The following is a 16,118-nucleotide window of genomic DNA, read 5'->3' as shown; positions in this document are numbered from 1 at the left end:
GCAGGCCTGATAGGAGTACACCCTATAACCTTCAGTAAGAGCCAAGAAGCACCAAAGTAACATTAAGGAACTGCCATTTTAGCCAAGTCAGAATACTACTAGGTATTTGTAACCTCTATCCTAGACAAATATATTCATGACAGTCACTCACCTTTTTTACCTTTGATTTTTCTTCTTTTATTATTTCTTTCTAGACTGGGGATTTCAGGAGAAGATCCCTCCTACAAAGAAAAAAACACAAAACAAAAACCACCTTTATTAAAAGAAGTTGCAATGGCAATTTTGCCTAAATCAAGAAATCAAACAATCACATTCTCAAGAAGCATCACTTGTACCCACAGGGAAGAAAATATACAACTCTGTACGTTTTCACATAATTTGTCCTTCCCTCTCCTCTTAGAAGTAGGGAGGGTAATAAAGTGGGTGCCAATATTTTCATGTCAACTAGGATGAAATATTAAATAAGCAGGCAGCCTTCTACATGATCAGATGTCCAATAATACACGTGGTTCCAATTTTCTGCTTCACAGATTTAATTGATAGTGTAAAGAATGAAATCACCAAGGAATTAAAATTCTTAGTTTCTGCATATAACAAAACCAGTCTGATTATTTTGATTGGAGAAAATGAAACAAATTCAGATGAAAGTTGTGGCTTAGATCTTTAATATTTTTTACCTCATTTAAAGTACATAATTTTAAAATATTTTAACAAATCTTGTTTACTAGCATAGTGTAGCAATTACCAAATTAGAGAGCATTTGCTGTTCCTGCTAGTTAAAAAGATTAAGCAAAAGTCCTGCGCTAAAAAGAACACTGAAATGAAAAAGATTCTTAAAAACTAAGTCAAATAAACTAATTAGCTTGAGCTTATCAATCTACTAGACAATCAAATGAAGAAAAAGCCCTCCTTACAGATATCATTCCAAGGTGGTCATAACCCCTGTCATGGAAATAACATATTTCAGCATACCAAAGTTGCACAAAAATTGTACACTTACTCCTGTTGCTCTTCGCTTCTTTCCAATTCCTTGGCTGTCATTCTGCTCAGTACCAGATGTGCAACTACTGTCTGTAGCTGCATCTATGTTATTAGACACTGCAAGAAGTACATCATTTGAGATCAGAGTATTCTCTTCTGAGATTTCCAGTACATTTTGCTTTTCAAGAAGAGGTGTTCTCTTATCTGGGGTCTCCTGCTGTTGTTTTATGAGGCCTGCAACCTCACAGGTCGCCTGTAGGCTGTGTCTCCTTCCAGTAGTCTCAGTTCTTTCCGACATAAATGGTGACAAAGGAAGAGAAGAGGTCTCCCGTTTCAAGTCAGCCTCAATGTCAGCTCTTGCCTCATATGCAGATGTTATGCAATGTGAGTGGCTGGCTGCAATTACTTGCCTTTCCTTGCTTTGTCTTGTTTTGGCTTCTTCACTGAAGAAACTATAAGTGGAAGGGTTTCTGTCTGCAATGACACTGCTTTCAGAAAAGCTACGTTTTCTGGCTGATCCAGGCACTGCTAAGGAAATCCCTTCCCAGTGGAATCCTTCCAAAGTAGACAGATCAGGTTCTTCAGTGAGTTCTAGACCCTCTTGATCATTTTGAACAAGAGGCACCATTTCTATACCAAACCTTTAACAAGAAAAAAAGAAAAATAATTACACATGTAAGAAACCAGCTGAAAAAAGACTCCCCCTTCCCTAGTTGCACATTATTGTTTTACGAGATTACACTGGTATTCTGCACCACTATCTTATGTGGCAATGTAATTGATTTTGTGTATCACAAAATCATACTTTGTTGCTAAGAACTGACAGCATGATCTACAAGTCAGAAAAAAAAAACAAAACATTAGCTTTTAGGGACTCTAAAAATGTAGATAGCATGCAGAAGGTCTGTTCATTCTGTTTTTACATTTTTCCACTTACTAGAACTTGAAATGCAAATGTGTTGCTAGTGTCCATAGTCAGATGTTAAGCAATGATTATGAACTGACCAGAACCTTTTCTGAGCAGCAAACTACTGTTGCTCATTTGTGAATAGGCTTCCACAGCTGCAATCACAAAAATGCTAAGTATTTGCACATGCAAAAGACAGCTGTATTAGAACGCTTCATTCTGAAGTCCTAGTTTTAGGATTCTGGCATTCTCTTAAGACCTGGGGAAAAACAACCCTCTCCCCTAAACAAACACAGACATGGTTAGACTTGAAAGCTACCAACCTTGGTAAACCTTTGCCAAGTTCCTGTTTCTTCTTGGTTACTTGCTGGATGACTTGATCCCAGTTGACATTTCGCCGGGAAGCACTAAGAATTTGCCTGAGGGTGGGTTTAAGCCCTGACTCTTTCTCAGTCTCGCTTCTCCGATGGCCACTCACATTCCGAATGCGTCGTGCGTTATTCAGATTGGGCTCTGGAAGATGTACTCCCACTTTGCTCTTCAGACTAATATGTCGTGTTAGATCTCTTTGCAGAGAGGCAGGGAGGCCAAGTTTGCTTAAATCAGGAAGGAGGAGGCCTACTGATTGGCTTCCTCCTTTCTGCAGATCGTGATCTGAAGGATTTTCAAAACCTTCCATTTCAAATTGAGCATGTGACTTGACACGCTCTTCATCCCCTTCTTCCTGGGAGGAGGTTTTCAAACCTACATGCAAGTTGTCCTGATTGCTTGATGGAGAAACTGTCGATTCCACCTGCAATGCAGAATCTTTTAGATCAGCAGAAGCAATACTTAGAGCAGTTGGCTTTTCATCAACTTCCTTTTCAGAGGCAGCAGGTTTACCTTCTGCAGTGTCACAGGGTAAACAAGAACTAACAGAACGACTCAGCTTTTCAGCTCTTGTTCCTGACTTCTCGCTTCCTGTTAATTCATCATCACTCACATCTTCTAGGGAATCTAGTCTGAACTTGTTATTTGGTGATACTTTCTCAGTTTCTTCCATATTCTGATCACTTGTATTCTTACAAGAGCTTACGGGAGCATTTTGCAATGAGTGGTTGGATTGAACATCTTTGGATTTTTGTTCTGCTTCACTCAAGTTATTAGCAGGCTCCCCAAGATCACTGTCTTTGTTGCCTCGTGAGTTAACTGCACATGCACCACGCAGCTTTGATGAGTAAGAGGGGGAGTTGTTGGTTTCCAAGTTCAGTGCATTCAAATGGTTCTGCTCTTCACTAGCAGTTGAGGATAACAGCAGCCTGACATTTTTTAAGAGATTTTTTGCGTCTTGCTTTTGGGAAGACAACTTCATGTCTGTGATATTCAGAAGAGGAGATTTCAGCAATGGCATCCTACTACTTCTGCCATCATCTTTGTCAGGTTTTTCATCACTGGAACAGTCCTTCGCTACCTTGCAAGAATCAAGGTAATCTGAGGTTACATTAGAACGGGAAGATGCTTCCCATTTTTTAAGTTTTGGGAGGCTCACACTGGCTTCACAAGTTTTTCCCTTACTTGGTGTTTCAGTAAAAGGTATAAACACAGAATCCATTTTATCTGGAGTTTTAGAAACATTCTCTTCAGACCATGGTTGCTGCTCTGCAGCTTTCTGGGATGGGTAGGGAGTCCAGCGATGTATTTTATCTCTGGAAGGACTCCCACTTTTTCCATTGTTTCTTGAAATTTTGTTTTCTGGTTGCTTGGAAGTACCAAAATCCAATGCTCCCTCACTTGGAAGTTTATCACTAGTAAAATCAAGTGAGTCAGTCCTATTACTTCGATCTCTGTATGGCAGAACATCAATAACATCCTTCTCCTGCCACTGCCATGTATATCTTTCCATATTATATTTAACTGGCTCTAATGAATATGCATCTCCAGAGCTTCCAAAATTCCAGCTATTTGCACCATGAGGATTGGACATCCAGTTTCCTCCATAACTCTTGGAATTCCAGCTAGAAAAATTCCCCTTTCCTTCTGAGTGCCAAGTAGAATTTCTCCCCCTGCCACTGTGATGCCAATTTAATGTTGCTCCTCCTCGCCCACTTGGATGCCAAACACTTCCAGAATTCCCATAGTTATGCCGATTTGAAGGGCTTCCTGAAACATTTTGGTGCCACCCAGAGCGCCCCCTTGGACCACCTGGATGCCTGTTCATATTAAGGTTCCTCTGAGAGTGTGAAAATTTTCCTTGTCTAGGACTAATGTAATCGTCCTTTTCCCATTTCCAGTCTCTTTGTGATGCATTATGATGATGCCACGAAGACTGATCATAAGCTTCTCTTTCTTTGTATGCAGCTCTTTCTTCTCGCCTTCTCTGTGATCTCCTATCATCACATTCTAATTCTTGGTTTGCACAGCATGCTTCAGCTTGCCTACAAAATAATTCAGACAAAAACTGATGCTATAAATAAATAGATAAATTCCGGTGCTATCCCAACTAAAGTCCAACGCTACACAAGCCCCATCCATTTAACTTGCACCGAAAAAATAATGCTTTATATAAGAAGAAATGGTGACCACTTATTTAGCTGCTTTACTGTTCAGGGTTCTGTAGTATTTGACTATCAAGACTAGTGTTGTACCTTTACTTAAACCTGGTATTTCAAAATTGCTCTTAGAAGAATGAGTGATTTGATGCAGGGACAGTTCATTAGACTAGTTCTTCAATATTTCTGTTTAAGTCAGAAGAGAATATTCCTTTCAATTTACAAGGCATTGGAATAAGAGAACAAACGAAAAGAAAGCTTCATTCTATTGTATAATCTTTGCAATTTGAGTTATCTTGATAGAAAGAAGAAAAAATTAGTCAGATTTCCTTTTCCTTAAGACTACTCTGTTGGTACTAGACAGCATAACTAGAGTGAGTGGATACAAAATAGAAGGAAAGCTAGGCTGAGAAAAGCAGTTATTCTACTTATAAGATAAAACAACTGAGATCATGTGTCAGTTTATTAAGCTTAAGTAAAAACAGATTTGGAGCATCTACAGAAGTTGTGCCTCAGATACAAAAAATATTTTGTCTTGTTTTAACTAACAGACAAACAGTCCACAGCATGGAATGACAAATCTGTAAGAGCCTCCCAGAAGCACTATCTACTGCCCTTTGGATAATACTTACACTTGGCAGTCTATCATGAACACGTGGTAAATTATCACATGTACATTTAAAGATAAATGCTACCTTCATGCTGACAGCAATTCCCAGGATCAGCACTCTAAATATTCTAAGCATTTATTCTATCAAATGACGAATTTTTAATAAAAGCGTTTCAAAAGCTGATTACAGAAACAGTGCTCTAACTCCCTTGTTAAGCAAGTCAGAAAGCTTTCACACCACTCTGCCTGCTAATGGGAACAGATTTACTGGTATCAGTAAACCAAAAATTTATATTGTATCAACTTCTAGGATTTCAACATATTCCAGTTTTGCTAAAAGACACACAAACAATTACTGTCTAATGGAAAATGGGCTACTGCACGAGATAAAGCAAGCTTTAAGACAATAATTCAAAGAAATGATGCATCAGTGTGTGATACCTTTGGTTTTAGGAGCTGACTCAACTAGATTATGATCTAATGGAAACCATTTTGCTATATTAGTAAATTTAGCCATGTACTTTTTTTTTTTTTTTTTCCCAAACCTGCATCCAACAGAGATTTTATAAGATTTTAATTGCCTCAAAATAGCACTGCACTGACAAGCATTACTCTTTTTACTACGGAACTAAGAAAAATGATGTTGTTACTACCTACACCAACTGATACGAAAACATGACCACCATGCAGCAACCAGGGTACCCCAGAATATGACAGGGTGGCTTCAAAACTAAACAATCTCCTTAGCTTTGTGCATTCTGAGACACTAATTGAAATTTCCAGTCATAACCAAGTAAGATCTTCTTTCAAAAATCATGTGGCTCTTTAATACCATCGTCATGCTGTCAATCTATTGAAGCAATATATTCCCAGTTGGAACATCACACTAGCAATTCACACTTGGAGAGTCACATGCAAGACAAAAAGCAGTACTTGTTACTCTCTGCAGCTTCCTATTACACAGTCAGCTATTAGAATTATCTTTAGCTGATAGTAAGCAGGAAGGTAAAACATGAAAAAAATTTAATTCAAGGATTATGGGATTTCAGTGTGACACTAACAGAACAATTCTCTTAAAAAAAATAGACAAATAGAAAATACACAAATAAAAAATAGAAAAATAGACAAAAAAGAAGAAAAGAGGTTTATAACAGAGCATGTTCAGCAACAGTTTTGAAAAGGCCAGGTTCCTACAGAACCATGCTCCTACCCCCTGGACAACAATACCAGCACTGTCACATTTATTGAATCCTTCAGTTAAAATGCATATCAAATATTAAAATAACAGCATTAGACCTCTCAAAGCACAAGATTCCACATTAGGGAATTGTTTACAGCAAAACTGTGTTTTGTTTTAAATCTATAATGGAGAAGAGCTGTACTCCCTATAAATAGTGGATCAATAGAACATTTAGCAGAATCATGTTTACATACTGAAATTATAATCTCCACACAGTTCTCCTGGATTGCTCTCATAACAAGTATACTGGCTGCATGCAGCATGAACATCTAGTCCTTAGGAGCATATCACAACTATATCAAATGCACTTCTATAATGCTACACCAAAAAGAAGAAATAAAAACTCACCGGTTCCGTTCCTTCCTTTGCTTGATTAGTTGAATGAGTTCTTTGTCAAGGTATTCTTCTTCTGCCTCCTCTTTCTCTTCCGCTTTATCATGGGCATCAACATTGTCTTTGTGCAGCTGGCTGGAGATGTGCTTGGCATATGCTGACAAGCCCACCACTGTCACCCTGCACACCTGGCACTCATGGTTGCTGTCCCTAGGAAGAGAGGCAGAGGGTGGACTTTCAATTCTGCCAACAGGCATGGTAGATTATCTCTGGTCTTACTTTGTTTCCTCTGAATGTGCCGGTCTTTAGCCAAGAGTTTGCGTTCAAGGCAACTAGATTTTGCTCAGTATATTTAAGTTACTTGAATTCTTTGGATTTTTCATTTAAGGTGTCTACTTTTTTGATGGTAAGTTTTTAATAGATTTTTTTCCAACAATCAAGAGGTAGAAGACTTGGTAATAAAGCTGCGTTAACTGGAAGGAGGAATTCTTCTTGAATTGTTGTACTCAAAATCTTTTCAGAGGAAACAGAGTGAGCGAGGAGGCAGAATGGAAGGCTTACAGAGCTAGCAGGAGCTGCTCTGAAGCCCATCCATGGTGCCAGCTGCACTGGGGAAGCCTGGTGACAGCTTCTACATTTAATCTTTGCCTTGAGCCTTCCCCCAGTGAAATTTAGAAAAGGGAGGAGGCAGTACATGGATACAGCCAATCCTAACAGAGCACAGCCTAAACTGGGACAGCTGAGACTGCTGCCTGGAATCTAAAGACTCCACAGCACAGCAAGTGATGGGAGGGTGTCTTCAGTTCACTGTACTTTATTTGGTTCAAATGTGCATGAGGTCTGCTTTCCACTTTAGAGGACATATCTTAAAAAATACAGTAATTATTTCAGCTGGAGGAAGTTGACAGCTGTGTCAGACAAATGGCTTCACTCATGTTTCAGTGAATACTGAACTAAGGTTACAACTTTATTAAAAAAAAAAAAAAGAAATTCAGATTTCTAAAAATACCTTATTCTCCTGACAATCCAATCGATACTCCAGTTAAGGAAATAGTTTTTTAATAATAAACCTAAACAAGGAAAGTATGTTTCCTGGTTTAAAAAAAAAAAAAAAAAAAAAAAAAAAAAAAAAGAGCATAGTCCACTGCAGACAATCCAGTGGAACCAAGTGGACTCACTGCCAGCCTCCACAATGCTTTCTACAACTCCATCATTTAATTCATAAAAGCAGATCTACCTAACCCCAAGGCACACTCAAGATTGAAGTCTTGTAGCTGTAGTGTTGTAGTACCAACACACAGTTCATGACTGGGGTCAAGAAACTGGGATCCATAAATGAAAAAGTCAAGCATGAATCCACAATTTTTAGAAAAAAATGTAAAAGTAAAATGAGAAAAAGATTAGAAGACGCACCTTCACTCTAAATATTAGGCCAACATCCTTACTGGAGTGCTTAATGGAATATCTGCCACTAAATATGAAATGCAATGTTTTATTTTTGCTACAGTTATGTTTTTCCTCCTAACATGTAGGAGATACTTAACCAATTAAGTCATTCAGGCACAATCAGAGAGGAGGTTGTTTTTAATTTAAACTTTAATTTAAATTAAACACCTAATTCATAGAAATTACAGTTTTACAATTCATTTTTTGCATGTTGCTGCCTGATTCCAGATGAAACATTGGGATAAATTTCAGTTACAAGTCAGTAGCTTACAGATTTACCGTGTGATGTGTGGAGAGGTGTACTTCATTTTGTACTTCACATTCACCAAGAGCAGTCAAAGCCTAGATTCTGTATATCATCATTCAGGCTGTCTCATTAACCCAATGAAGATAACCATATGCAATTAAGTGAATTTTACTAATGCATTGGAAGAATGCTCTTCGCAGTCATAAGTGACCCAGCTATGCATTGCTAGTAAGTTTTGGTTTTAACTTTGATCAGCACAGAAGGCAAATTGCACCTCCTAACTGTTTTTTTTGCTGAAAAAAGCATTCTGTTTCTGTAACGTCCCACAAGGACACTTCAACAAGAAACACACCTCGGGGATACTAAATAAGTTTTTGAGAACACTCCAAATCCTTCCTAAGGCCCACCTACCAATTCATAAAACTTCCATCATTCTCACTTACAGACTGACTAAATACGTGCAATGTTTCCACTGTATTTGGACAAAGCCAGTGAGTTTATAACTGGCTTAAAAGACAAAGAACTTGTTTTTCTAACTTGTGGGACTTGTTACTAAGCTGTGGTTTTGGACAATTCGATAGTCTGGAAAGAAAAGACTCAAGGGGGGGAGGGGTAAGTATTACAACTCTCTAATCAAAAAACAAAAACAAAAACCCATACCCACACTTCTTTCCCTCCATGCACAACTACTTCAAGTAAAGAAGAATAGTCTGAGAGCTTGGATGGTTACACTAATGGGAAATACGATTTCTTTGACTTTTTTCCTTCCCCCATTCCCACTAATAGCAGCCATAATTGGGTGCATTCCTACCACACACACTAATCTTGTCCATGGATTTCCCAACCCTGAAGGTTAGAGCTTCATCCCCTCTGAAACACCACACAGTCATAGCTGTTCAAAAAGAAGGCCAGAAGCAGATTGAAATAAACAAGAAAAAAGTATTCTCAGTATGACAACATCCCAGAGCTTTATTTTTCTGCATGCATACATCAGATGGTAGACTCAATGCCCTTCATACAGAAGCGTTATTTCATTTTATACATATATATATATATGTATATATATATTTAAAAAGCTTACTAAAGCTTTGTATTTGACATCCAGTTCTCATTACATATCACAGGGAAGAAGACCTCAAGAAGAGGAAAAGTTTCAGAAAATTGTTCTAGCCCTTGAGATTACCAAGTTAACTTTAGAAGGAGGAAAGCAAGAACCAATAAATGCATCTCCTTTACCTCTTCCCTACAAGAAATCTAAAAAAAGTGACCTCTAGCTGGATGCTAAATTTGATGGTAGTAAGACGCTGATATAACACGCTTGGATGGTATTATCTTCTGTCACACAATGCAACTACCCTTATGAGGTGGTTGTGTTCCAAGTAGAAAATGTAAAACAAGTATCTTGCTTTACAAGGCTGTAGAACTCCTAAAAAACCTCTACCAAACTGAAATGGGAAGGAGCCAGGCACAGGACAAGAGAGCAAGGATGTTACTGCACAGTAAAAAATGAAGTCCATAAATCCTTTTTGAGAACAAATTTCTTCTATGCATTCCTGTAAAGGAAAGGATGTAGACAGTTACCTTAACATTAAATTTCTATTATGAAAATGTAATTCTGATGAAGCGAGTTTAATTTTATTTCAGTGTTACAGAAATAGGAAGCCAAGAATTGCCAAATCACTTGCAGGATACTGTGAACGTATGTGACTTCTAAAAATTAGTGTCACCTGCATAAATTTGTCATAAACTAGAAAAATACTGATTCAGAAAGACAGAGTATCTTTTACCAAGATAAGTGAAATTTTAAGTTGTAATCCCATCACTTTCTGTCCCTGTAGCTACCCTAATCTCAGAATGATTGTCTGAATGAAGTCTAGACTAGAAATACTCTAGAAGTTAGCTGACCAGAAGCCCTATTTTAGCCTCCAGTGATGAGGACATTCTGGTTTCTGAGCAACCACTTCCCAGCTGTCCAGAAAGAGAACAAGTTCTTCTTACTCTCAACAGTACAGATACTGATGAGTATGATGAGCCTGATCCCAGGCACATTTCAGAATGTTCCTAGCTCCCAAGACCCAGTTGTGTGGGGCATAGCAGAGATGAAAGCAAGATGATCTAGGTTTTTTAGTTATTTCTTTCTAAACAAGCAGCAGAACTCTGAAGAAAATACAAAAGGTTAAGCAAAGGATGGCAACTGCAGGGGAAAAAATGCCGTGGAAAGCAAGGAAGTTATTGTTTTTATGCCCTCCCTCTTGAATCCAAAGCAAATTTTATTTGAAAAATGAAATAGCTGCCAAGAAGCTGTTTCGTACATTTCCTCAGTGTGACACAATAACAAAGTTATCAATTGGAAATCTGGGCAACTTATCTGAATCTCACTGAAACAACTTTAAGCTCAAGAGAAAAAAATTAATTTTTTTCTACCATATATTTTAATATTTTGATAGATCACACAGTCTGTCTAAAGAGTAATAATTAGCAATTACACAGAGGAGTAGGATAAAATATTATACAGCTGGCTCAAGCACATGTATTCAGCTGCACTATGTATGTAATGCAATCCTGCACTCCAAATGTAGACTCTTTTTTTTGCAGCTACACACGTGCTTTGCACACAAAGTATTACCTAAGACAAATAAGTGTCTAACTTATGCTAGTCTTAAAGCATTATAAATAAAGCAGTTTAGGAGTTTTACTAGAATTCAAACTGACAAAATTTAACTATGTTGACATTAGCATCTAACATAATATGAACCAGTCTTAGTTTCAGTCTGCTTTCGTTCAATAATTCTTTAAAGAAGGGGCCTGGAGCTGCTGGAGCAGCTGCTCCCATTTTGCATTAAAAAAAATGAGAATAAAAGCTTGTAAACTGAGAAATAAGCTGAACAGAAACAGTCTACAATTTATTTTCCTTGGATTTAAGACAAATGTCCTAATAAAATGGATTTCCAACACCTAAAAGTTGAAAGAAAATAACTTGTTATTCCTTTAAAAGGTGTTGAAAATAGATATGCTATTTTCATATGAAATCTGTGGTGCATGATGACTATAATAGTCATAGGCAATAGTCATGACTTGTCTGTAAGTCAAATATTTAAGCTCGGACCATCTAATCTCTGGCTACCTCAAAAGCTGAAATGCAACTGAAAGCACTTTCAAGTGCACTCTGATTGCACCCTGATTCCATATTATCAGGATGATATTTTAATACTCTTCAAAGACTGTTCTCCAATGGTTATAATTAAATCCATGGAAGCCAACATCTGCCCTGGCTAGCTCCATTAATTAAACAACTGGACCAGAGTGGCAGAGAAACAGGCTTTCACACACACAGATGAAACCTTTACAACCAAGATGTCAGACTTCTTACAGAGGTTTAGAAGACCAACACTTTTTTCTGCATCATTTTAAGCTTTTAAAAATGATTTTAAGAGGAAAATACCATTGTTCATAATTCTGCTAAAGGCAGAATTCTAGTGCTTCTAAGAAGCCAAAGATGAAACAGCCAAGAACAAAAAACACATTTCTGTCAGGTCAGTTGGGTTTTGTTTTGTTTATTAATTCACTACAGTCCAAAAAAAATGTAGGAGAGCTTTTTTCTTATAATTTGTTTCAGTTAACAAGCCTCACAAGTTTTAGACATTCAAGAACATGGTCATTGCCAGCTTTACTATAAAGCATGCAAATATGTGACGCATAAAATAAACTGGCAATTCAGCTTGTATGGGAAATCACACATGGGTTCTTCCAGAGTATAACATACAAACTGCACTGCGAGGACAGATTCAAGATTGTTCTCATACCTTCCCTTCAGGTTTTCAAGTTCTCTGTGGTGAAGCATGCTTCTCATGTGTTCTTCCATTTCCTTCAACCAGGAGAAAGGAAAGTAGAAATGGTCATAACAGAACAAAATGGTGTATTGCATTTGAAAAGCTCACTTGTGAAAACTCTCCTGCCTTGCAGGAAGGCATACCCTGCTCCTGTAGGGCTGTAGCAGTTGCTTTTCCTGTTTCTATGACCATGAAAGTGCAAGTAGTCACAGTCTTAGAAGTCATATAGTGTTACCTTCCCAGCAGAAGGGCACACTGGAGTCATTAGAATTCTAAAAGGCAGCAGAATTCCAAGAGAACAGAGTGTATGCAGCAAAAATTAGACTTATTTTTGACAAATTACTGCTGATCAACATTTTTGTTCAAAGTCTCATTGATACCACCTCCCCATCAGAGAAATTAAAATACTGTTTTCATGTGCAATCTCAGTAGGTCTCTCTGTATCTGTACTGACACAGCTGCAATTTCATCATCAAATACTATTTTACTCTGCTAGCTGCACTTCAGAAAGTGAAATGAACATAACAAGTCAGCTTGTTGTTTACAGCAACCTTGATCCACAAACTGCAGTGGTAATTAATTGGGAATGAAAGAAAGCTCCTGGAATAGAGTGTTGAGTGTTCATAATTTAGGGAAATAAAGCAGTTCAGAAGACTTCACTTTCTCTTGGTGTTTGAGCCCAAACATTTGGAAATCTTCAAAGAACAGGTACTAATCGCTATCCTCCTCAGTTCTCAAATTCCCATCCACAAAGGGAAAGCAACATCTTAAGAGCTGTGTAAATTAATACATTGGCATTTGCAAAATATTCATGTGCCAGGTGGCTAAGTAATATATGAAAATTAAAAAAAAACAAAACAAAAAACACTGAGCTTTAGTGCAGGCTTTGCATGATATCCAGCAAACAGAAGACATATACTAAATGGCAACATTAATGCAAACATGTTGTGCTGTATAGTTCCACATTCTCATCCATATAGAACCAAGATAAAAGTCCAAAAGGAGAAAAATGTATTGATAGTATTCTTAACACAGCACAGCTTACAGCCAAATAGTTTTCTGAGTGATTCACTTTTTTAGCTTGACACAGCAATATTAAAAAAACTCAAAGCCCTCAACGTTTTCTGCATTCAGAATCAAGGATTCTGCACAGCTCATTTCAAAAATATGTTCTAAAGCACACATAAATGTACTATTTGATTTGTGATAGATCTAGATCAATACATTACTGATACAGGAAAAAAAAAACCTTAAGAGTTCTCACAATTTTAAAATGGAAGTACTACTTATACACATTTAGTAATAGTATCTACTGATGTTAGACGTAAATTATTATTTACCTTTTTTGAGCTGTACACAATGTGACATAATATGCATTTTCGTTCTCGAACCATGCTTATTATTCTGGAAAGGTCTTATCCTATACCTGCAAATAATTCAAGAAGAACCAACATTCAGATTTTGATTTCTCTTTAATTGGTTTCAGTAAGCATTACTATTCATGAAAACATCTGTGCAGAGTTCCTTTAAGAGAATACACACCTCTCACACATAGTCAACATTCTTCAGGAAAGATGAGATAGTTTTGAGTATTCCTCTAAATAGCTCTTAAAAGAAAAGTAGATTTCCTTTGCTTTCACTTTGTTTCCCCTTGTCCTCCAACACATGACACTCATACTACAAGCAAACAAAAATCTGTAGGATTGCTCACAGATACTCAAATCAGATTAACAAAACACTTTCCAGCTAGCATAATGAGATAGAGGTAAGGAATTGAAGACACCAAGCAGGATGAACTCACATTTTTATTATATAGTACACAGGGCAACTCAAGTAAGAAAATCTATAAAGATCTATAAGGACTTAGGAAAATGAAATGAAGGCTATTCATGACAACCAAGACTGCCAGTCTTCATGTTTTATCAGTCAATTTATTCACTGTGAAATAAAATTTGAAGTGATTTAAATTCAGTATTTTTCTTCTTGATCTCTGTAAGAATTACACGTGTGTATACTGAAATACCCAAAAGTGTTTTAAATATATTCTCTAGCTTTATCACATGGGCACATCATTTATTTGAAATATTAGTAAAGTCTACAGATTTTCATTAATTGTTCCCAAAGGTACAAAACTATTATATTCTGGTGCGAAGTTTTTAATAAACATTTTAACACTGATTCACAGAAAATGTGCATATATGCAAATGAAGTATCAGCAGGTTAAATTACTATTATTTTTAATAATTTTGTTTAGTTTATAAGGAAAGCAATAAATTAGAGGTACCTATATGTCTAGGCTATAATATGAAGGTGGATGCATCTGCATAAGTAACAGGACATTGTCATTGCCCTTTTCTTTCTCTCAAGAGACATTAAAATGGGGAATGATCAAGTCCTACAGTCACTTTTGATTGACTTCTGCGAGGCAATTCCTCACCTTGTAGCAGAAAGAAACGTATCTTTCTACTGCCAATACTATTATTCATTTTTTATCTCCACTCAAATAGGCAATTCATCCCAAGCTTTGCTCTTTTACATTAGTCAGCTTCAGAGCTAATTTGGTAAATAGCACCAAACTTAACCTGCAAAAGCCTTCATCTGTACAGTTCACACAGCCTACAAAACTAATCCCGATTATTCACCACCAACCTTCTGTTTCTGGGACACTGAACCCTCAGAAGCAGGCACTGACCAGAAGCTGTGAGCAGGAACTGTATTTACACCAAATCCAGAGCGCACAGAATTAAAGCAGCTCCAACATTCAGCGCTGCTGCCCAACTGTAAGCAACTGAATAAGCAAAACCACACTCACTCCAATTCAAAATGTGGTTCTTGGACAAATAACTCCTTTCCTCTGGATTTGCACATCCACTTACAGCTCCTGTCTGCACCAGCAGATGTCCAGCATAAAGAGAACTCAACTGAGAGTTGCAAGAGTCCTTTAATTTTTAGTGATAAGAAAGTTTCCTCCCTAAAAAAAAATCCCATTACCATACCAAAACAAACACATTTAAAATAAAGTAACAGATTCAATCATCTTGTGTTACCTATACAACATTCTTAGGGTGCCATTCTTGAAATACTTGATGGTGTTTAAATATGCATTCTCCAGCTTTACCGCATGGGCGCCAGATATACTTGAATCATTAGAAACAGCTCTGTATTTTGACAAAGCAACCACAAAGGCACAAGATCACTCAGAAGTCTGCACCACTCCAGGTCACACAGGGCATACATATAAATTCATAGGACACCTGTGAAGTGCATGCAAAAGCACCTGCCTTCAGAGAAGGTCAGAGCACAGAAATACAGAATTTCAGGACAAAATCTTTTGCATTCATCCACGTTCTATTTCCAGATCATAGAAAGTATGACTTGTTTGTAAACACACACATACTAGCTTTGAAGCTAACTTCTTAGTTACATGTAGCTTCACTGTAGCTGCTGTCTCAGTTTGAGTGGAGATTAGAAAATGAGATACCAGCCTCAGAAATAACAACCTCCTGGAAAACCTATGCAAGTATAGAAGCACATCACTGATGTACTGTTTACATATAGATCCAAGCAGCTACAACAGATCTAAGAGAATTATTTATTATTGTACACACAACAGGTTTGCATACATACTCAATCCAGGAGAGCTGTTTGAACATGATTAACTCGAAGCCACTCCTGAAAAGCAAAGGATGCAAATGCTTACACCAATTTTGCATGAAATCATGCTCTACTTCCCCAATACTCTTCCCTTGCACTACTTTGTCATTTAGTGGAATAATACCCTATACGTGTTCAGGATCTTGCTTAAGACTACTTCAAGTACCTATGGAATTTATCCTTCACAAGGGTAATGCAGCACGGGACTCAAATCAGGCCAAACAGGCCAGTAGAGCATGGCGACTTGCTGACACCAGCTAGCACACCACATTGAAACGCTTTCACAAGCAGAACTAACATTACACCTGTTTTGGCTAATTAAAACATATAGTAACTATACAC

The 16,118-nt window shown here is 37.4% G+C and overlaps 1 protein-coding gene across 6 annotated transcripts in view; it reads right to left on the bottom strand.

Moving 5' to 3' along the window:
* The window catches only part of ZNF106 (zinc finger protein 106), a 39,615-nt gene that overhangs the window by 18,093 nt on the left and 5,404 nt on the right, over positions 1–16,118 (bottom strand). For 4 of the 6 annotated variants that reach the window (XM_084520406.1, XM_084520404.1, XM_084520408.1 and 1 more), the window contains exons 2-7: positions 13,463–13,548; positions 12,096–12,157; positions 6,615–6,809; positions 2,212–4,302; positions 1,001–1,622; positions 152–221 (exon numbers count right to left, since the gene is read on the bottom strand). In XM_084520406.1, the coding sequence (XP_084376532.1) occupies positions 152–221; positions 1,001–1,622; positions 2,212–4,302; positions 6,615–6,809; positions 12,096–12,157; positions 13,463–13,516 (3,094 nt within the window). In that variant the 5' untranslated portion in view covers positions 13,517–13,548. Of the gene's footprint in view, positions 1–151; positions 222–1,000; positions 1,623–2,211; positions 4,303–6,614; positions 6,810–12,095; positions 12,161–13,462; positions 13,549–15,749; positions 15,774–16,118 lie in introns of those variants that run through there. The other 2 variants (XM_084520405.1, XM_084520409.1) reach the window with 2 other exon arrangements.

The sequence above is a fragment of the Aythya ferina genome (genome assembly GCF_964211825.1).
Source record: "Aythya ferina genome assembly, chromosome: 5".
Taxonomy (NCBI): Eukaryota; Metazoa; Chordata; class Aves; order Anseriformes; family Anatidae; genus Aythya; species Aythya ferina.
This window is presented reverse-complemented; position numbering and strand designations above follow the sequence as displayed.